The following is a 22,152-nucleotide window of genomic DNA, read 5'->3' as shown; positions in this document are numbered from 1 at the left end:
GAGAGGAAAGAAGAAAAAACAAAGTTCTGACACACAAATCTGTTTTCAGTTTTTTGACGTTTTCAGACAGTTTTTAGACATCTGAAATGTGACCCTGACCACGCACTGCTTTTTGTAGGACATCAAAAGCCAAAACGATTGGAAACCACTGGTTTCATTTTTAACAATGTGTTGTATTTTGAAAGCTTGTTATATTATCCGTTGTGCCAGATTCTGAAAAGTTACTAAAGCTGTTGAATAAATGTAGTGGAGTAGAAAGTACAATATTTCCCTCTGAAATGTAGTAGAGTGGAAGTATAGCATAGTAGCATAAAATGGAAATACTCAAGTAAAGTACAAGTACCTCAAATTTGCACTTAAGTACAGTATTTGTAAATGTACTTAGTTACTTTCCACCACTGTTCATTAGGTAATACTGACTATATCATTATTAATTTCTGCTATGATAATGCATTCAAATATTTCAGTGGTGTGCCTTACAGTTGCATACCATGAATAATCTGCATGAAAAGAAATGAAAGAATTTACAGGATTATACTTGAGTAAATTCAATAATTGTCTGCCACAGCTAAACATTAATTTTTTTATCTTAAGGAAGCCTATACATGTTGCTTTAAAACAAAAGTGTTTTTCATCACTTTTCATTGTATCAGTATTTCTAGTATATCTAGTTACTTCAGTGTTATGTAGTCTATCCTTAAAAAAAGACACTATAAGCATTTTAAAATTTGGTATTGTATAATGTGTGCTCCATAACCTGTAGCAGTGAAAAATGTTTTTAAAGAACCCTCCATGCATTTTTATATAGTTTGTTTTATATAGTGATTTAAAATGCCAAAATATGCATGCTGGTAGTAAAGGGTAACCTGGAAATAGTACATATGGGCTAATACAGAACTTTTAGTGAGAGATGTCAAATTTTATTAAATTTTGAAGAGAAGTCTAGCAGATAGTATAGATATTGCACAAAGTGCAACATGATGACAGTCATGTAAGAAAGAGTTAGGAACAGAGGTTACAAAGGGTATATGGTCAGAGCAATATTTTTCGTTGAGGCAATGGTCAACAGTGCCAGTAACAGGAAAAGGCTTATCAAACTGTATGGTGACAGATATCTAACATAGCACTGTTGTGTCTGCAGAGGAATCCCTGCAGCTGTAACCACAAAGCAATCAGGAAACTGATGTGTGACCACTTGATTCGTTTTAAAGCATTGCTCTATGATTGTTGCAAAAAACAACAATTTTATTCTGAATTTCAACAGTGTCAAACCATACACCAATCAGTGTTTAACTGCTCCCTCTGGTGGCCTCTTACTCCTCATCACCTGCAGTGGGTGGATCCACCAGTGACAGCTGCGCTGTGATTGGCTGCTCCAGGAGGAGGCTGCCATGACACAGTGGATGCTGCACAGAATCAGATCCACAGCATCAGCAGGCAGTGGACCTCTATCCTCCTTGTTATCCCTCTCTCTTTCTCTTTTTTCTCCTCCTTTGCCTCTCCTCCTCATCCTTGCTCTCTCTTCTCTCTTCCTTCTCCTCTCCCTCCGAAAGACACGCAGGCCTGCTCAAGCACACTGCAGCAGAGGACATACACACACCAGCAGGAATAGCAGCAGCAGCAGTAGCATCATCATCAGCAGCAGCAGGCGGACTGGTAGGTGTGCTGAGGCCTGTTTCCCTCCCTCCTGCAGCACAGGCAAGACATTGCGTTCTCCTTTGCTCACCGTCAAGGACTATCTGTGAAATGTGTGTGTGTTTGTGTGTGTGTGTGTGTGTGTGTCTGTGGGGGTGTGTGTGTGTGTGTGTGTGTGTGTGTGTGTGTGTGTGTGTGTGTGTGTGTGTGTGTGTGTGTGTGTGCAGGGATCTGGAAAGTAGGCAGAGAGGGCTACCACACCCTGGGAGCATTACAGAGCAACACAAGGTGAATTTTGCCGTGGATATTTTCATACTCACATCCTGTTCATACTGTACTTCTTTCTGTGTGAATACACAATGATTATATTCTGTGTCTCTCTGCTGGAGCTGTTGTTTTTCCTTCACTCTAGAGCTCTGGGATTTGCTTCAGCATTGTTTAGGCCTAAGTGTGTCTTTGATCATGGGTGTGTGCAAATGTTTAACAAAGGTCATACTTTAGGATACCTTTGGCATGTTGTGTCTATGTATCGTCAGCCTGCCTAATGATAACCCCTACTCCTTCCTTTCCAAAACTATCTTCATCACCAGCATTTCATCCACTTCTCCCTGCCTCCACATCTTCTACCTTACCACTTTCCTCTTTTGTATCCTCTTTTTCCTCTTCCTCTGTTCTGAAACATCTCTTTCTCCTCCCTCTCCATCCCCATCTCCATCTACCCTCCACACCTCCTTTTCCCCCTGGCTTGCTGGTTTCCCAGGATGCCTTGTTACAGGCCGCTCCGCTAGGCCCTAGCAGCATGGGCGGAGCCTGGGTGGGGAGAGAGAACACGGATTGGACCCTTCCCCTCAGGACGGGCACGCTGGCGGATCACCCTCCCTCAGCTTCAGATGGGCGAGGACGCTGAGAGCCCCAAAATCAACCACACCTTCCTACGAGACTACGTCACTGAAGGTAAAACAGACGGTGTGTCATCTCGGTCTCTGTGGTGTCAGATAACATGCTGGTATGATTGAATGGATTCATTTCAGCTTCATGGGTGCATTATCCCTGTACTGCTGGATATAAGGAATGGATGATGACATTAATCACTCCATGACTTACTGAACAGTCAGTGAGAGACACTGCATTGTTGGGCCTGTTTTAAAATTTTAGATATGCTTTGTGTGGCCAAATCAAGTCTTGCTCTCCTAAGGCAGATGAATGTTTGATTTATGGTTTGGAGTCCAAGAGCTGGGTCCAGAAATTATATTTGTTGGCTATCATTTTGCCCAAGCATCACAATTATGAGTTATTCTAGTTTTAATGAACATCATACTTTGTGTTGATCCAGTGCTTTTTGTCATTCCACATTTGTTATTGTCTCTTAGTTCTTTAATCATTATTCTGCTTAATCACCCCCCATTTTCCTCTTGTCCTAGCTGATGTCATCTCTACGGTGGAGTTTAACCAGACAGGGGACCTGCTGGCGACGGGGGATAAAGGTGGCCGAGTGGTCATCTTCCAGAGAGAGACTGAAGTCAGTTCAATATGTAAAATTTGTAATAATCACTCCATCTGGGCCCTATCTGTGTTTTCTTTGTACTGAATGCATAATCTGTCTGATATATCTTTACACATACGCAAAAGTGTTCATTCAGACCTGTGTTTTCTTCAATATTTGCCCTGGACAGTCTAAAGGGGAGTCAGAGGAGGCTGGGGAGACCGGGGACTCTGGGGAGTACAATGTCTACAGTACGTTCCAGAGCCACGAACCAGACTTTGACTACCTGAAGAGTCTGGAGATTGAAGAAAAAATCAACAAGATCAGATGGCTGCCACAGCAGAATGCTGCACATTTCCTCCTCTCCACCAATGGTGAGTAAACCAGAAACATATTAATGTCTAGCAGCTGATCAGCCAGATTTATAGTTCCCAGTTAGAACTAAGCACAACCAGGAAAGCTGTGTACAGTTTCTGTCATAAGAATTGCTCTGAAATCACATATTGAAGAAATGAGCTTCCCTAAAGTAAAATTTCCAACCAAAGAAAGATCCCCACCTGGGTTGCCTTAAAACTGTCCAATAAAAGAACAAGAAATCTTTATCAGTCCACTTCTCCACTGATTGTTTATCTCTGTCACCATTATTGTCGGCTTTCTCTGACCTTAATCAACTTACATTGATGTGAAAATCCTACTGCCTGTCACAGATAAGACCATTAAACTGTGGAAGGTGAGCGAGAGAGACAAGAGACCAGAGGGATATAACCTGAAAGATGAGGAGGGACGGCTCAAGGACATCTCTACCATCACCTCTCTGCAGGTGCACATACACACACACGGGCTCACACACACTTGCACATGCACACCTTTATCAAATATGTATCAGGTTTATGTTCGATTCGAAAACCCAGTGTCTGACTTTTGTGCCTTTGCTCTTGCCCTTATATGACCCCTACTCCTTTGATTCTGTCCTTCTTGTCTTTCTTGCTGTCACCTATCGCCCTATTTCTTACCCGCGCTCTCTTTCCATCTTCTATCTAAGGTGCCGGTGCTGAAACCCACAGATCTGATGGTAGAGGTCCGTCCCAGACGAGTGTTCGCTAATGGACATACCTACCATGTCAACTCCATCTCAGTCAACAGCGACGGAGAGACCTACCTGTCCGCTGATGACCTCCGCATCAATATGTGGCACCTGGGCATCACGGACCGCAGCTTCAGTATCCTTCCCAACAGTGATTTGCTCTCTTTGTCCTGCACTGATTTAATTTTTAATTCCACTGCTGCTCATAAACAACAGTCTCTGCTTTCTGTAAATCTATAGCTCTCCTTTGATTTTTGTGTGTAACTTAATCTCACTTGGGAGAGGCTTCTCGGATTTCACAGGATATGAAATTCCCTGAACTGCATTAACTACAAGTAGATCGTTGGGCTTATCTAAGTATTTGTGTGTGTGCCATCACAAGTAACTCTGCAGCAGCAATGTGAAAATTATACATAATCCTAAAGGAAAATTTAATTTCAGCAACAAGAACGAAGCACAATAAAAGAAGAATGCAGTTGACATATAGAGGAAACCTTGAGAGCATGTCATTGAGCAAGTTAATATTAATAAGTCATATTTGGGGGACCATTTCACTTTCAATTGAATTGTTTCTCAGTCTAAAACGAAACTTTATCATACTGCTTTAAGTGTTATACATTATGGCTGGACATGTTTTGAACAGAATCCAATGCTAAAGATAATTAATCTATGTTTAACAAAAGTATAACAAAGTATAAGCAACTAAATCCTATGTATATCAGTGTACATGACTTTAACACATCAATCAATACTTTTGTGCACCATATGTCATGTGTGCCAACATACACAGTCACAAGTTTGGACACATCTTCCCATTCCCATGAATGGAAAGTGTGTCCAAGCTTTTGACGGGTACTGTACATGCTCTGATTCTCACCAAAGCTCTATATTATACATGCATGTGGCATACTTCTATAAGGAAACACTTACCTTTAAAATCCATAGTGCATAGTTTGTATTTGCTAGTTTTACCATTCAGTGCCACAAACTGAGTGGTTGAATGGTAACACGACTACAACTGTGAACAGCAGATCCTTACATCTAAAGGCTTAGCAGGTTTGAAATATACCTATCACATGTACAAAACCACCTCTTGAAATATACATACAGTAGAAACATACTATGTATTCCCACTCATCTGAATTCATTCTTGATGTATATTTTATGTAAACGGCACACGACTATGTTTGGATATCAGAGTGTGTGCCCGTAGCGTGTTGGATGGGGTGCATTTGGTGATTTCCCATTCAAATGGAAGCTGACCTAGAAAATCAGAGAAGCATCTATGGAAGAGGAGTTTAAATAATTCACTCAGCAGTACACTTTCTACTGAACCACACAGGACTACTGCAAATAGAACAGAGAGAGGAGCACAGTGTGCATGCATGGGGTTGGCTGGGGTGCATTTTGGGTAGTGTTCGAATGTTTGTAGACATCAAGTCATGATTCATAGATTCATATATTCTCTGTTTGCCACCCCCCAAGAATGTGGTGCCATCTCTGTGGTGTATGATCCCTGACTGACCTTTTTCTCAGACATTGTGGACATAAAGCCAGCCAACATGGAGGATCTAACGGAGGTGATAACAGCAGCGGAGTTCCACCCTCAGCACTGCCATGTGTTTGTGTACAGCAGCAGCAAGGGCACCCTGCGTCTCTGTGACATGAGAGCCTCCGCGCTCTGTGACAAACACACCAAATGTGAGCAAATGCTGTGGAAATTAGAGAGCTTATTTGCATTGATACTATTTAGCAACAGAAATTATCGTGATTTGTTTATTATTCTATTCGTAAATAGTCACTTAAATATGCTGAAATCCTCCTGTCTCTGTCCAGCATTTGAGGAACCTGAGGATCCCGGGAGCCGGTCATTCTTCTCAGAGATCATTTCCTCTGTGTCAGATGTGAAGTTCAGCCACAGTGGACGCTACCTGCTGACTAGAGACTACCTCACCGCCAAGGTGTGGGACCTGAACATGGACAAGGGCCCTGTCGAGACGTACCAGGTAAAGTAGCAAATACGTTTATGATAAGGAACTGGTGTTTGGTACATTCTGTATTACCTGATTAAATGTAAACCTACCAAGTTATATAATGTCTATACAGCTTGTGAAGCTTGTATATGTAGTGTCTACCTTGTTTTAAATTCTATTTATATCAACTATCTGTACAAATATTACAGTATATGAAGTTTAGTGCAGAAAAGCAGTAGTTTATCAACAGTGAATCACTTAACAATTTCACTAACCGAATAGCAGTTATTAATCTACTATTTATTAATCAATTTATTAACATTCGCTGGTTCCTGCTTCTCAAATGTGAGGTTTTTTCTGCTTTTTCCTGTTTATATCATCATAATTTAAATACTTTGGGGTTTTGGAATGTTAGTTTGATAAAACAAGCAGTTTGAAGATGACATCTTCGGCTCTGGGAAATTGTGATGAGTATTTTCTACTAGACTAAATGATTCATTGAAAATAAATAATTGAAAATAATCATCCTTTATTTTGTGTTGCCTAAAGTTTGGTCTAAAATGCAGAAATGCTGTATTTTACTAAAAAGGAGACCAGCAGAAAAAAAACTCTGATCAAACTAATTGTAGGTTGACTGTGTGCATCATTCCCAGGTCCATGAATACCTAAGGAGCAAGCTGTGTTCCCTCTATGAAAATGACTGCATCTTTGACAAGTTTGAGTGTGTGTGGAACAGCTCAGACAGGTGAGTGTCAATGGAGGAGAAAGGAAGAGTATAGACTTAGTACATTTAAATACATTGGAGAGCAAAGTAAGGGGAATGTGGCTCTGTGTTTCTGCTTACAGTGATTCCCTTAATTCTCTGCCTCCGCTGTTATCTGACATTTAAATCAATTCCAGAGACAAGCTTTGCTGACATCAAATCAATCACTGTCTTTGTGCTTCCAATTCTCTTTTCTCCTCTTCATTTTTTCTTCTCCTTCCTTCACCATCTACATCTATATCTCTCCCCTCCCCTCCTCTCCTCTCCTCTCCTCTCTTCTCTTCAGCGTGATCATGACAGGGGCATACAACAGCTTCTTCCGGATGTTTGACAGGGAGACGGGGCGAGGCGTAACCCTGGAGGCGTGGCGGGAGAGCAGCAAGCCTCGGGCAGTGCTGCGGACCCGCCGTGTGTACACAGGCGGCAAACGTCGCCGTGGAGATGTCGGCGTTGATAGCTTGGACTTCACCAAGAAAATCCTGCACATGGCTTGGCACCCGTCTGAGAATATCATTGCCATAGCAGCCACCAACAACCTGTACATCTTCCAGGATCGTGTCAACCCTGAGACGCAGACACAGTGACAGGGGTGGGACAAACACACTGCTTTTATTTAACTGTCACAAATACACAAACGGTGACTCAAATATATTTGGATGTCTTAGAGGAGGCATGGGGAGTGGACAGTCTTTATGAGAAGATGAAGTCAAAGCCAAGCTGCTTCACAACATACTGAGATGCTCTGTTTGTGTTGTTAAAAGATTGGATTAATGATACAATGACAGCACTGTTAATTTATTTGATCCCCATGGAAGGCGTATAATAATTTTTTTCAACACTAAACTGATGTCTTCACCCATCAGGACATGTTTTTGGTCCCACCACTCCCACTTTTTGAAGATATTTGTGTAACTGCTCCACTGTAGGGGCAATAAAAGAGGTGCAGGGACACCTCTCCGTCTGTAATGACTCAGTGCTGTTGACCACACAATGTTGCACTCCTCACTGATGTGCTCTGGTACCTTTTGACACAGAATGGAAGATGTGTGCTGTGTAGCAACAGGGAAGGCATGTCTGATGCTATAAAACATGATGGTCTTGTCATGGTTGGACCGTGCATTCTGTCTCCAGTTGCTCAGTGACTTTACCAGATCTAACTCAAAGCATTTTTTTCACAATTGTGACATATTAGGAGTGGTGTTATTGTACAGTTCTTCACAACATCATCCTCAATCTTTTTTTTTTTTTCTCTGACACAATCAGCTGAACCTCTCTCCTTTAGAGCAGTGCTCTTGGAGATTGCACGCATAAATGACCCATAATCTAAGCCCTATCCACTTTGCAATAATAGCACTAACAAAAACACAGTGCAGCAGTATTTCTGCTTCAAAACACGAGCTCTTCTACAGGTGACACACACTCTTTTTACTGTAAGCTGTAAATAGTCTGTGTTGTTTTTTTAAGGCGGACCAGTTTTGTTTCTAGAGAGCTAAAAGTGTAAAGGAGACATTTTGTCTAGTATACTTCAAATGAACCTGGAATCTCATTTATAGAAAGAACCCACTATTGCAGGACTTGATGTAGAAGCTTTTGCTTGCAGGTATTGCTGGCCATAGAGAGGGAATTGTGCGCAAACCACCACTTAGTGTTTTATTGTGTTGTGTTTAGGCTTGTATTGGGTTTTTGGCAGCAGTATCAAGGCATTTCCTTGTGTAAAGTCTCCATAAATTATTGTAAAAGACTGACACAGCTTGTACACTTTGAGCTCTCTCACACATGCTCTTATTGAGGCTGATCGGTGGTTACATCTAATATCGGCAAACGTTTGATTATAAGTGTTATACTGATTTAAAATGAGCAGTGTTCGTTTTATAACGCATAAGCATATTTTAAAGAAGTATCTTACAATCAAGAAAATTATTAAATCTAAGCACATTGTGCATATATGAAGCCCCCTGAATCAAAGTTTTGATGACAAAGTTGTGTCTAGTGTGTTAGAAGGCTATCATCAGTGCAATAGCTCATTAGGTACATTACTGAAATGTCTTTAAATGTCTTTAACATTGAAACCATAATGTCATGAATTTATCATATCACAGGTTCTTAATGTCATTATACTGTATACCTCACAGTGCAACATGCTACTCTGGGGTGCGACACTGAAAACCAGGATGTACAGCAGTAAGGTGATGTCTGAATTGTGTGACTTGGTCAATCATTGATTGTTTACAGTGAAGTGCTTTGTTTTCAAGTGACCTTGGCCCTGATGGGATTATTGTAAGTGGTCTGGATGTGTAGCAGGTGAAGTAACAGAATCAGTGGAAAGTATCAAGTACCTTTGTGATTTCAAATCTGAAAAGTACAGTTCACTCACTGTGGAAACCTTTGATCCCAAGAAAAGAAATTTGTTGTCATCTCTGTTTCACTTGTTTGCTCTCTGCTCACTTTTCACCGTTTTTGGTTTCAAAATCAGTGTTCACAGACATTTATGTTACAGCCTGTGAGCTAAGAGGGTTCTCTTATGGGCACCCAGACTATGTTTCTGTCATCACTGTCTGCTAATGTTGTTGAATGCAGACACAATCCTGCACTGATTTGACAGTTTGACAGTTTGACAAAGTGTACAACATAGTAAAATCCATGACAAAGAGAACCCACAAGAAAATGGTTTACATAACAAGAACATATAAAACATATAAGTTCCAGGACTCAGTCCTCCAATGGTGAGTTGTATTGTAGAGCAGTTGTAATCGCATCATAACCACCACCACCACCTACAACCAGTGAGAGGATTTGTGTTCAGGAGCACAGCAGCAGCAGCATGTTGCTATTACTCAATGCTACTAGCGTGTATATCTATCATAGTTTAAAAAAAGACAAATCTAACAATACAAAAAACATAACTCAAATGAGGTGAATGAAAGGAATGTGCATTAATAAAATAATATGAAATGTTGTTGTTGGACCCTTTTTCTTCTTTGTCTTTATCACTACCACTAAAATCCTTTCAAAACATGAATCTGAATAACATGACCAAAAAAGTTTTGTTCAAAAGCACTTTAATAGTCATTGCACACTCCCATAAACTCCATCACTGCATAAAGAAGGCATTCAAATTCACAGTGCACAGGCTTGACATCGGTGACTGGCATTCACCCGAACTAGAGGTTACATCATAACAGTGTTCACTTGTGAGGCTTTTCATTGCACTGCAAGTATTATATGCAGATCAGTCATTCTACAGCAGTTCAATAAAAGCCAAATTAAAAAGTGTGACTTAACAGTATTTTGTCATCATAAATGTGACAACATTACTTTAACATTGGAGCAATGTAAAGGCACACTGTGCTGTAAAGCAAAACCAATAGTTTCAAATATTTCTATGATTGGCACTCTATGTCTACGGAATGAACACTATCAAATGTTTTTGTTACTCTTAAAATCTAGGAATAAATGTGATCATAGTTTTGTTTTATGTTGTTTTTCTCAATGGATCACTCACCCTAGGCTGTGATGTAAATTATATTAAAAAACAAAAAACACACATTTATAACACATCCTCCAGGCTACTTAATGCATTACTGAATGGTTTGGCCAGACACCATAAATAGTAAGACCTATCATCAGCTATGACATCTTTGATATGGTATTTTGGTCTACGTGTGTAATAGAAACTGATAGCGAGACTACAGCTGCATACTTTGACAGGTTTATGAGCCTACCATTAACAGCGTTATTGAGAGCAAAACAAATAGTTCAAAGGGCTATTTTGGGTTTCTAAATGTTTGACATTTTATGTGAATTAAACCATTAGGCACAAGAAAATCTGATCACTAACTGAAAAAAAAAGATTAAGACCAGAACATGTTAAGACCACAAGGCAAGAAATAATTAGCAAACAGATCCAGAATATATAGTCTGCCACACAACCTATAAATAAATGTTAATGTACATATTGTAAAAATGTACTCACAACACACATTTACATGCAAACATGTACACAACTGTACAATTAATACAAAAGCAGCAACAACATTGCTTTAAAGTAAAGTTCACTCTGGTATATGAATACATTTATATGAATATAAATGAATATTTTATTGTTAATGGATGTACAGTACCTCTATAGTTATTCAGAAGTGGTCAGCACGTGTTACCTTCTCTGCATATAATGTGGTGCCATCAAATTACAGGCTTTTGTGTAGTTCTTATAACAATATTGGAAACTGGCAAACTTAAAATCTGTGACCCCGGAAGAAGGATGATTTTTTATTCTAGTCAAAGTTGGTGTCTAACTATTCTTGAACTACTTTAGAGGTACCTAAACAGAAACAATAAAATTAGTATCACTTTAAGTGTAAACTCATGCATTAACAAGACATACTATCCAAAATATGAAATCATTTTCTAGATAATATCAGCATGAAATAAGAAATAAGCTTTAGATTCATTTTTAATACAATTAACAATACTTAACAATACTTCAGTAACATGATAGTCACATCATAAGAAAAATACAAGGTGTATTCCTGAAAAAATGTATTACTTCAGTTTTACAGTAACCTTTATGTAAGGGCATACGTTTGGTTCTAACTTTGGTAGGGACTTTCGGATTGCCAAAATAATTGTGTATGTGTACTTGCTCTCTATCACTCTTTTCTCTTTCATAAGCACATGTGCACACACACATACACACATAAAGAGGCTGACTCTACAAAATGTTTACTTTACTGAATATGCATTAAGTGACTTGCCTGAAACCGGACTTCTATAATGATCTTTTCTCTGATATTTACATTTTATTGATAGACTACCTAACTATTAATTTGAGACCAATATTAATATTTAAAAATGACATATCATAGACTGTCACAATATATGTTAAAATACAATAAATGTATAGAAACCTGTAGGTAATGTGCTGCTCAGTAACTAGCTGCTGTAAAGTTTTCAAACCTCACCTGAGATTTGTATTATTTTTCATTCATCTCCTGAACTTATGGCTAGATCTTTCACTATAACATCAGAGCTCACCTGTCTGTATGTCTCTGCGCTGCTCAGGCTGCTGCTGACAGTACTTTCATAATGAAATGATGCCTGACAGTCACAAACAAATCAGTTGGACAAGCAATGGCTAAATTAGCTTATAAATAATGTTCATGTCTTAAGGACACATATGCAATACTAACTCTGCTCTTGATCCACTCATGAAAGAGGGGAGATATTGCATTAAATAGTAAATATTTCTCCCATTAATTTCAAAGATTAATGTTTGGACTGATTAGAGAACATTCAGTGTTAACTAAGCTCAACTGTTATTGACATTTTTTTTCTTCTTTAAAAAGGACCTTAATTCTTAATTTGCTTTTGGGAGGAATTTTCACCAACAGTAGGCTAATGAAGTTGTTAAATTAAACAGCATGTCTGAGCAATAATCACAAATTAGCCAACAACACCTAAAATGAAATTAAATATATATCAAATGATCTTAGTTTTGTCCACTGAAGTCGTTTTCAATTGTTTGATGTTTGGAACGTTTAAACTATAAATCCTAACTGCTTCAGATTCTCCACCTCATCGACTCCACTACTGCTGTTGCTGCTGGCGGGCTGCTGCTAGTCAATGTGTACAGCTTGAAGTTGAGGGTTGCCAGATCATCAGGTTGAGTGTCCCCCATGTCTTGCTCTTTCACTCTTTATCATAATAGCACACTTTTTTGCAGATAATACACAAACCTGAGAACTGCAGAGATCTTACCGTAAACATTATGTGGAGTTTAAGTGGCTAGACTGTATAAGATCGGTAAAAATATTGGTAGGGACAATTCAGCAACACCTTGATATTGGTAGGTAGGGACATGTCCTTACTGTCCATACCCAAATCTACACCCATGCCTTTGTCAGTTGTGTATTTTGTGCTGTTGTCTCCGTTAAGTGTCTTTCTATGTGTCCTGGTGATGTCTTTCTTCTCTGGCAGTGATTTTTGCAGACAGGAAAGGAGAAAAGAAAAAATCGAATGCAAACTTTAGTGCATTCATTGTGGTGCATCTCCAGTCTCTCTCTATCTTCACCTGCCTGCCGTCAGTAAACGGTGAAGCAACACAATCCAGACAGTGGATTGCCTTCAACTCGAAGGCTGGAGATTTGGATCCTAGACGACCCTCCAGCTCGGTGCTGAAGTCCACTATATTACCAGGGTTCAAGTTAAGCAGGACCTGCCGGAACTCATGACTGGCCTTTAGGACAATATCACTGGCTGGGTCCTCTGCCTCTACATTTCCATCCTTGACCATCCCTATTGTCACCTCAAAGCGGAAGCTGTCGAAACGTTTGACATGGCAGGTGTGTTTGGCCAGAGCCTTCATCTCACACAACTCTTCCTCTTCTTGCATTTGTGGCAGTACAGGCAGTGAGACTGTAGCTGATGCAGAGTTGGCTGCCAAATTGGCAGCTGTTAGGTTTGCGACTGTGGCATTCTTTGGCTCACATTTAGGATACGTCTCTCCATACAGGCAGCGCAGCCAGTCTCCCATAAACACTGGCAGCATGTTGATGACTGACTGCGCCCCATTCTCTGTCTCAGCCACACGGACATGCTTGAAGCGACCAATCCAGGTGACTCTGTGTCCCTGCAGGTGGCTACAGAAAATCTGTGTCTGGGCTGTGCCTTTAACTTTCCAGGAAGGGGGCCCGCACACCTGACTGTATCGGTTCCAAGTCAGGGTGGAGTTATAGACTTTCTGTCCCTCTGCATGATACACATAAATAGAGAAGAACAGGACCACCATGGAGATACAGAGTAAGATGAGCTTGACAGGGCCGCGAGACGTCAGTGAGCGGAAGACATCCAGAATAGACATGCTAAACCGTGTCCAGAGCCGCAGGGTGACAGGGATCGCACATACAACCAGGGTTACAATCATCTTGGTCAGCTCCAGTTCGAGGAACCACTTGCAGAGCTGGATGAAGAGCATGGTAGCAAGGCCCAAAGCCAAAACAGGCAGAGCAAACAGGAAGAGGAAGTAGGCCACACAGGTGCGGATCAGACCTACAGCATTGGAATTCTGAAGGAGCACCACCGAGAACTCACACCACATGAAGCACACAAGGTATGGCACCAGGAAGCAGTAAGTTCCCCGGAAACCACGCATCTTGGCCATGCTAAAGGTGGAGAAAGAAAGGAAGAAAGGGGACAAATAATAAATTATTTAGAGGGCATAATCTTCTATTAATCTTAATTCTAAAATGTGTTGAAATGGATTTAAAAACACTGACACAAAACAGTAGATGGGTTTTAAATTCTTATGAATCAATGAACACATATAAAGTAACAAAACAGGCCAGAGAATAAACAATTTAAGAATTGCAGTGAATCACAGATGCCCAAATGTCCCTGCTCACCTGAAGAACAGATAGAACAGGTAGATATACAGCAGGCAGGGGATGCTGAGCTTCAGCTCCACTGACTCCCCTAGTGGCAGTGTGGCGAAGGTGTGTCCCAGAAAACAAAGCACTGTCATGGACCTTGGCAGGAACTGGGTCAGGCTACATAGAGATGATGTTACCTGGATTTAAAAAGAAGTACATACCTGATAAACTTTGAGGGAAATTTTTGATTTTTAATTTTTTTAGTACTATCTGACATTTTTCATAGTGTTTGTGATTGTTATAATTAGTGTGTCTGTGTGTATCATGATGTTTTTTGATTGTGATGTGAATAAACCTTATTTATCTTATTGTGTATATGGCAAAAAAGATTCTGATTTCAATGAGATTTTCTGAATAAATAAAGCTTAACATTAACAACATATTTGAAAATAAATAAAAAAATAATAGTCAAATAGTAGTCATTATAGGGGAGAAAAAAAATTATTTTACTGCCCGTGTGGCTGATTAAAAACCATTTAAGCATGTTTTAGCCCAGCAAATACAGTTCATGTATATGTTAACTTCTTGTCAAATGCATTTGGCTTTTATTTGTTATTCTCTTATGATAATAATAAAAAATAGAGATATGTATATTTACAAAAAGTCCCACACCAAAATCTTGGATGTTGAAGTTTCACACAAGTACTTCTGTAATGCATGGCCTATTTTAACAAATGTTTGTGCAACTTGATATTTACACAGCACACATTAATCAAATTTGTAATTATTAGGTTACAACATGATCTTTTCAGCACGAGTTGTGTCGGTGTTGTGTCCCCTCTGACCTCTATGATCATTGCTTTGCGTGCGTACGTCGTAGCGGTGGGGCTGAGGCTCAGGTAGCTGATAGCAGTAAAGAAGATGGCCACTGTGGAGAGCTCAGAACAGGGGATCCAGCCCTTGTCAGCTACAGGGAAGGAGAAAATGACGAAGAAGACAGAGACAATAAAATAGAGGTATGGCTCAAGATTATTCCAGCCAAAGTTGGTCTCTGCCTGCTCCACATCTAGGCCAGGTTCGAAACGTGTCAGCAGAGATGTCAGGGCTCTAAAGTTCTCCCAAGACTGGAAAAAAGAAGGGGAAGGAAGAGTCAAAAATTGCTGGGAGATTAGAATAAAATGTATAAAAAGCATTTCAACCACCAAACCGTGTTTATAGTTTGGAATAGTTTAGTGACAGAAAAAGGTTTATCAAATTTTGGTAAAGTGAAAGTAAAAACCAAATGCACAAAACAAACAATCTTGAAAGGAAAGAGGGAAAAGTAGCAACATATTCTGCATTAGAAAACAACTTTTGAATGTAATATCCACACTATTCATGTTGGAAAGAAAACGCTTAAGTAAAAAAAGCACACTAACCTTGCTGCTCTGAAAAACACGCAGAGTGCAAATAATCATGGAGATGAAGGAGAGGTAGAAGACAAGCAGAGGGATGACAAATGCAAACAAATCAACTGTCAGGTTGCTGATGATGAAGAAGAAGATGAGCGCGTTGACGTGATGCGTAGGGATAATTGTGCTCAGCCATTGGACACCGGCCCGCGATGCCCAGTCGACCAGGTGCTCCTTCATCTCAATCATGGTACGCAACGGGTATTGCAGCATCTGAATTGAAGAGAGACACATATGGAGAGGGACTGGAGACATTACCATTTAGAGCTGCAACAAGTGATTGCAGCATCTCAAATGTGAAGATTTTCCGATAGTTAATTGAATATCTTAACATTTCAGACTGCTATTCAGACAAGACAAACAAGACCTCTGAGATATTGTGAATGTCATCATTTCACTATATTTTAACATTTCATTAACTAAATAATTAATTGACAAATCGAGAAAATAATCGACAGATTAATCAATAATGAAAATAATCGTTAGTTGCAGCCCTATTAACTAAGCTAAAAAAAGAAGGATATTGAGATGACTGAACAAGAGTAAAAACACTGACAAATTACATTCACTAGTTTTGATGAATATGTGAAAACACAATGACATGTGGCACAAGACAAAATAAGATACCATTAAGCGTGATTTCATGATCATGGCTGTTGTTATGGCCCTACTCTGCTTCCTGTGCAGCATCATCCCACTTTGGCCAAAACACCAAGCACTTTTGTTGGCCCTCTTTCCTCCTGAAGGGCCCAGCTCAGCCTTGCGCCTCTAAACACACACACACACACGCACACACACACATATGCAGTATCTTGAATTATTTTAATTTAGAATATACATGGCTGTGTTCTAATGATAACAAATTTGCATTTCTTTATTTATTTTTATTCTAACTGGGTCTTTTACCTCTCCACTGCTGTCACGAGCAAGTCCAGGGCTTTCAGTCTTGGCTGTGACCTGGCTACCACTTTGAGGTGCAGAGGGGACAATACCCTGTGCATAGTTTTTAGTCATCTCAACAAAGTCATCCAGGTCCACCAGCTGTTTGGCTGAGAAGACATAAAGCAGGTGATTATAACAGAGGATAAATTATATTCTCTGTGTGTTTCTTTCTGGACACTTACACTCTTTGCTGACCATGCTCTCCAATATTTTCTGTGTCTGGTTTGAGGTTGGGACAGGAATCCTGCTTGCATTGCCACCTATTGGTGAGGAACGAACACAGCACCAGTGAGTTACAAACATCACCCTGAACGCCCGCATGTAATGTGATATTCTTCAGCATGACAGCTGCAAATGCTTATATCACAAAGAGGGATACATGATATATTTCACAGCAATGGCAACTATCATATGACAACATGCTACAGCATTCTGGGCAGCCTGTCGCACATCAGGCAAGATTGTTGCCACAATTCAAGGATATTTGACATGGTATTAATAGTGTTTTTATCCACATGTCTGTGATTGTGTGGTCGTATCATACCCTGCATGCCGTTGACCTGGCCGACATTTTCTAGCATCTCAGACATTGCCACCTTCTTCTTCCTCTCTGGATTGAGCTTCCAGTACATCATCATGGCTGCTTTACGCACTGTCTGCTCAAACTTAGTCTCTGTCGCTAACTTCCGCACATCTGCCTCATTCTCTGGAGTTATTCCTAGCAGTGGATGACAGACAAGAAAAGGTTTAAGACACAAAAAACATAAATACACACAAACATGGAGATGCATGTGCACGTATAGGTATTCTGTGACATTAACCTTTGTTCTGGATCCAACAGCGCTGTAGTACTCTGGCTGCGCCTTTTCTTCCCTGTTTCGCTGCTTTAACAAGCCATTTCACAGCCACACAATTATTTTCCTCTGTATCCTTCTCTTTAGCAAGAGCCAAGTAGTGCTGACCCAGCTGAAAAACAGAAGAAAGGTAAAGGAGAGGAGATTAATTCAGCTTGTGTGGCCTTGGTCTAACTAAGTACAACCAGACATAAAGTTCAGTGGAATGTACTATATTGTATGCATGTATTTAGAATATAACATAAACTACTTTGCAAAATAATAGTAAATTATATATACATATAAGATTCACATTATTACATGAACTGAGATAATTACTTAATCGCCCATTTAACTTATTACTTTATAAAAGATAGTTGACATTTTCCTAGGTTTTGAGATACCCACTGCTCAGATTTCTGTTTCCAACTCAATAAAATGTAATATTATTTGTGATAATTATTTGTGTAAATTCAAAAGCAATTTTTTTTCAATAGTGTTCCCATTATTTTGGATAATCCACAAAACACACAGGTTTTGTAGGGACTATTTCTTTGGTTAAAAAAAAGTTGTTTCAATGCAAACACAGTGAGGCATATGGAACCCGCTGACAACAGATGACTACTGAACAGATAGAACCTATAATTCCCTGTTCCTGTAGCCATCAGTGTCTCTGTCACAGTTAACTGCACAGATAACTGCAGTTAGCAGAGGCCCCAGGAGCATATCAAGTGACCGTTTTCTAATCTTAACTGTCATTTCAGAACTTCCTTCTCTCTCAGTTACTATCAAATGTGTTTGGAGGGGGGAGTGAGATGATCGGATCTTAAACTGAAGCTCTGAATTAGTATACTCCTGTCTGTGTCTATGTTAAATACAATAAAAAAATATCATGAACCTGCTTTATTAGCATGTATAATAAACACTGATTCCCTTTGTATAACAGTATACCCAACCCCTGCGCTGATAGGGTCACATGTTTAGACATGTTCACTTACACAGGTGATTTAGGTGCTTTGTGTGTCCAAATACACAACACATAGCAAGTTAAAGCCACATAATCAGCCTCTAAGGAATTTACCCTTTCAGAGTCGATGGGTCTTGAGTGCAACGTCTGGTCTCATCTTCCACCTCTAGCCCCCCTTCTACTTCTGCCATAACCGTTTCTTACATTTGTATGTGTTGGTAGAGAACAAGTAGTAAAGATAATGTGAATGTTTCATTATTATTTGTTAAAATTTAGAGGAATGCTGCAATACACTGTAATAGTGTTTGTAATGTTTTGGGTAACACTATAATACAGCCCACAGTTTATAGTGCAATTTGTTTTGTTGCTATTGATATCTAAATGTATATGCACTAGAAGAAAACAAGGTTGAACAAACAAGGAAGTAACAATTGGGCATTTTGGAGAAATGGAGAAACAAATCATACTCTAAGAATCTCTGTAAATATTGGGTATGGATGGGGTGTACAGTACTAGGAAATACTGAAGCTTGGGAAAAATTGTTATTCTGTGCAACCTAAAATAATATGATATACTGTAACATACATATTTCACAGTTGTGATTTGCTACCAAAACTGTAGGTTTTTGGGGATTTGGGAAACTCAGATAGCATGGTTATTGAAGAGCATATAAAATACTGGGTTACGTTACAGGGTTACTCACCAGTCGTTGGGCACAACAATATAGTTTTGAGGTAGGAAGCTCAAAAGAAAGGGGTACAAATCTTGGAATAATGAGGAACTTGAGGGTCAATCATTTATGTACTTATAGTGGACTTAACAAGGTTAAGTATTTCTCCATTCCTCCAAAATGCCCACTTGTTACTCCCTTGTGCCACATAGTCTTGTTTTCTTCCACTGTACCTGCATTAACATAAATAAAATAAGTATTTTATTGGCCCCTGATTCATACAACACAATCTCACTGTAAATCACAGGCTTATTATGAAGTAGTAACCATATTTTGTATGTGTGACAGTATCTTGCACATCATATTGAAAGCCTGGGATCATCTTCCGAGTGGACAAAAATAGACACACGCTCACAACCAGACGGAGTGAACCAGCAAGATGGAAAACAATGCCAAGAGTCAGGCTGTGTGCATGTGCTTTCAGTCACCCGGGCTTGAGCTCTGGCATCACCAGCATTGGCCTTCTCCTCCATCTGCTGGAAGGATAAATCTTCCTCTGGTTCTTCATCTGTAGGAAAGGTGAGGAGAGGAGAGGAGATGCCTTACATGTACATATGTCAATCTCAATCAATCAAAAACTACTGTCTGAAAAAACTTATAACATAATGCCCTTGCTGCTAAACGTGTATAGCTATATAACTTTATGGTTATACATAGTTAGATACAGGTACAGGAGCATTGTGACTCAGTGCTTGTTTTTACACATAATGTACTCACAGTCAGTGATGAACGAATCCCACCAGACATATGTCTGGTAACATGAGCATAAGACGAAATCAGAGGTGGAGTAGAAGTGAGAGTGTGTGCGTTTTAAAACTGTCTGTCTATGCAGATATCCAGTGACGAGACCCCAGAGCTCCATCAACACTGTGCCGAGCGCTTATGTCACACTAATACTTGTCGATTGAATAAAGTTTCATTACAGTTACTGTCTTCCCAGTATCTTTTAAGCAAAGGGGTTCAGCATCTTTGCCTGACAGTGAGCTGCAGCTCTTATAAATGACAATAAAATATCACAAATTTTAAATTGGTAATTAATATCAGTTTCTCTCAAAAATGTATATACAAATAATTCTAAAATGTGTTTAGTTTTTGAACTTAGTTCAAACTCAACGTGTTTTGCAAGCAAAGCATACCCTGGTATGTGTTGCATATATGGAAATAGGAAAGACAAGTAGCTGCAAAACTGTAGATTTGCATGTTCACTACTCTTCACTTGTCAATCCAGATGACCAGCTCTTATTCCTTACACACAAAACAGGCACTGAGCACTGCCGAACAAGCAGGAATTGAAATAGCAGCCCAAAGTACATACAAAATATGAGAAAACAAAGTTAGCCAAAAGTAGTTCTCCATTCTGGCTAAGAAAGATGTTAAGCTCAGGGATGGGTTACTCTGCTACATATGGAAAGACATTCCAAAACATGGCACAAGGCTTATCATCTCAACACAGCGAAGAGTCTGTGGTCTGTGACTTCATCTCTCAGGGCCATTAAAACTCAGAATGTGTCATTGAGTCCTAAACTCAAAATGAAGGCATTCTTACCATCCTCTTCGTCATTGGCATCCTCCTCCTCTGCTTTTCTGAGTCTTTCCTGTAATATGACCCGTTTGGCCATGGAGGCAAAGGTGAGTTTCATGGGGGCGGTGGAAGAAGTGGAGGGAGCTGTAGTGGAAGCAGTGGTGGGGGAAGCTGGATGGGAATCTGTAGGAGTGTTACAGGCTAAACTGGTTGCAGAAGTGAGGTTGGAGACTTGAGGAGTAGTAAATGGTGTTTTGTTATCAGCAGGAGATGGGAGTTCAGAAACAGCTGTAGACAGGGATTTAGAGGACACAGCAGGAGATAAAGGTTTTGAGCCGCCTAAAGAAGGAGGTGAATCCATCGGTTTAGAGATGGTGTGAGCGGATGGTGGGGAGGAATAAGACAGTTTAGTGGGTTCTGTGGTGTTTTTTGTGGAGGATGGAGCTTTGGCAGGCTGAGAGGGAGGAGTAGAGTGGTTATTGGAGATGGGTGAAGGAGGAGTCTGTACTGGGTAGGGAGGAGAGGGCCCATCCAAGACAGGGCATGACTTCTGGGTGTTGAAAGCAGTCGGTGTTGATGGGAAATCCTTCTCCATCTGTCCTGGAATAAAAAGAAGTATGTATAAATATAACATGTATCTAAGGACAACCATAAACTGCAGCAAAATATTCAAGGTAATTTCTAATAAGTCTCAGAATAGCAACAGGCAGAGGACTCTGTGAACTCCCTGTCAGAGAAATTTACACCTAAAATATGATACACCTAAAACATGATACCTCCCCTTTGAAAGGAGAAAGAATTTTGATAGGGAAACATCAGTAAAACCCGTTCTACTCAATATGAGTGAACATCTAAAAGAATCAATAAGATATTAATATACAGTATCAGTCAAACGATTGGATACAATCTCTCATTCAAGTGAATGGGAAAGTGTATCAAAACTTTTGACTGGTACTGTCCATGGCAATAACATACAATTACACTGAACAAAGTGGCAAATAAACGCAGGAACATGCAGAGCTAAGATGTATAATTTGACAGGAAAATATGGATAGGTAATATTAAATCCGTTTTTACACTGGGACAGCTGTAATTATTCATAGCCTCGCATTTGAACTTTGAGTCTTTGCTTCGTCCTGCACATACGGACACTGACACTGCGCGAGCACAGGAACTCTGAAGCTCAAGTCAAGTCAAATCCCAACACTAAACCTGCGCCAAAGCAACAATCACTCAAACAACATAAAGAAACCTTACTTGGTAACTAAACGAGCAGATTTCTTCACGATATTAAAGTGAATTGTCCTCCTGAATTTAAAAGTTGTGACTGTGTTCCCTGTTGTGATCCATTCCTCTCCACGCAGCTCTGCGAAACCAGAGACGCACACTGACTGTGGTCAAG

The 22,152-nt window shown here is 39.9% G+C and overlaps 2 protein-coding genes across 3 annotated transcripts; one reads left to right on the top strand and one right to left on the bottom strand.

Moving 5' to 3' along the window:
* Positions 1-586: 586 nt before the first annotated feature.
* Positions 587-10,179, top strand: ppp2r2ca (protein phosphatase 2, regulatory subunit B, gamma a). Of its 2 annotated transcripts, none has more exons than XM_067584546.1 (11): positions 587-1,656; positions 1,863-1,923; positions 2,396-2,589; positions 3,057-3,154; positions 3,309-3,492; positions 3,826-3,938; positions 4,161-4,338; positions 5,739-5,903; positions 6,039-6,208; positions 6,829-6,920; positions 7,225-10,179. In XM_067584546.1, exons 3-11 carry the CDS (start codon positions 2,526-2,528, stop codon positions 7,520-7,522), a joined length of 1,362 nt encoding a protein of 453 aa, XP_067440647.1. In that variant the 5' UTR covers positions 587-1,656; positions 1,863-1,923; positions 2,396-2,525; the 3' UTR covers positions 7,523-10,179. The 2 variants fall into 2 exon arrangements, with proteins under 2 accessions (XP_067440647.1, XP_067440646.1); XM_067584545.1 differs by having other exon boundaries at positions 2,226-2,589.
* Positions 10,180-11,544: 1,365 nt separating this feature from the next.
* Positions 11,545-22,152, bottom strand: wfs1a (Wolfram syndrome 1a (wolframin)). The gene is made up of 12 exons (XM_067584544.1): positions 22,008-22,152; positions 20,775-21,350; positions 19,657-19,736; positions 17,520-17,664; positions 17,243-17,416; positions 16,881-16,958; positions 16,663-16,805; positions 16,384-16,524; positions 15,724-15,969; positions 15,151-15,429; positions 14,339-14,502; positions 11,545-14,098 (listed from the first exon to the last, which is right to left on the bottom strand). Exons 2-12 carry the CDS (start codon positions 21,343-21,345, stop codon positions 12,880-12,882), a joined length of 3,240 nt encoding a protein of 1,079 aa, XP_067440645.1. The 5' UTR covers positions 21,346-21,350; positions 22,008-22,152; the 3' UTR covers positions 11,545-12,879.

The sequence above is a fragment of the Thunnus thynnus genome, chromosome 3 (assembly GCF_963924715.1).
Source record: "Thunnus thynnus chromosome 3, fThuThy2.1, whole genome shotgun sequence".
In the NCBI taxonomy this organism is placed as follows: domain Eukaryota; kingdom Metazoa; phylum Chordata; class Actinopteri; order Scombriformes; family Scombridae; genus Thunnus; species Thunnus thynnus.
Note: the sequence above shows the minus strand (reverse complement) of the source record. Positions and strands in the feature narration are given on the sequence as shown.

Excerpts from the sequence above, each read along its gene's own strand:
- ppp2r2ca (XM_067584546.1), top strand. The coding sequence starts at position 2,526 with ATGGGCGAGGACGCTGAGAGCCCCAAAATCAACCACACCTTCCTACGA. Across the intron at positions 3,939-4,160 it reads CTACCATCACCTCTCTGCAG|GTGCCGGTGCTGAAACCCAC; the intron begins GTGCACATACAC and ends CTTCTATCTAAG. Across the intron at positions 4,339-5,738 it reads CATCACGGACCGCAGCTTCA|ACATTGTGGACATAAAGCCA; the intron begins GTATCCTTCCCA and ends CCTTTTTCTCAG.
- wfs1a (XM_067584544.1), bottom strand. The coding sequence starts at position 21,345 with ATGGAGAAGGATTTCCCATCAACACCGACTGCTTTCAACACCCAGAAG. Across the intron at positions 19,737-20,774 it reads TGCCAATGACGAAGAGGATG|ATGAAGAACCAGAGGAAGAT; the intron begins GTAAGAATGCCT and ends CCTTTCCTACAG. Across the intron at positions 16,959-17,242 it reads CCAGGTCAACGGCATGCAGG|GTGGCAATGCAAGCAGGATT; the intron begins GTATGATACGAC and ends CCTCACCAATAG.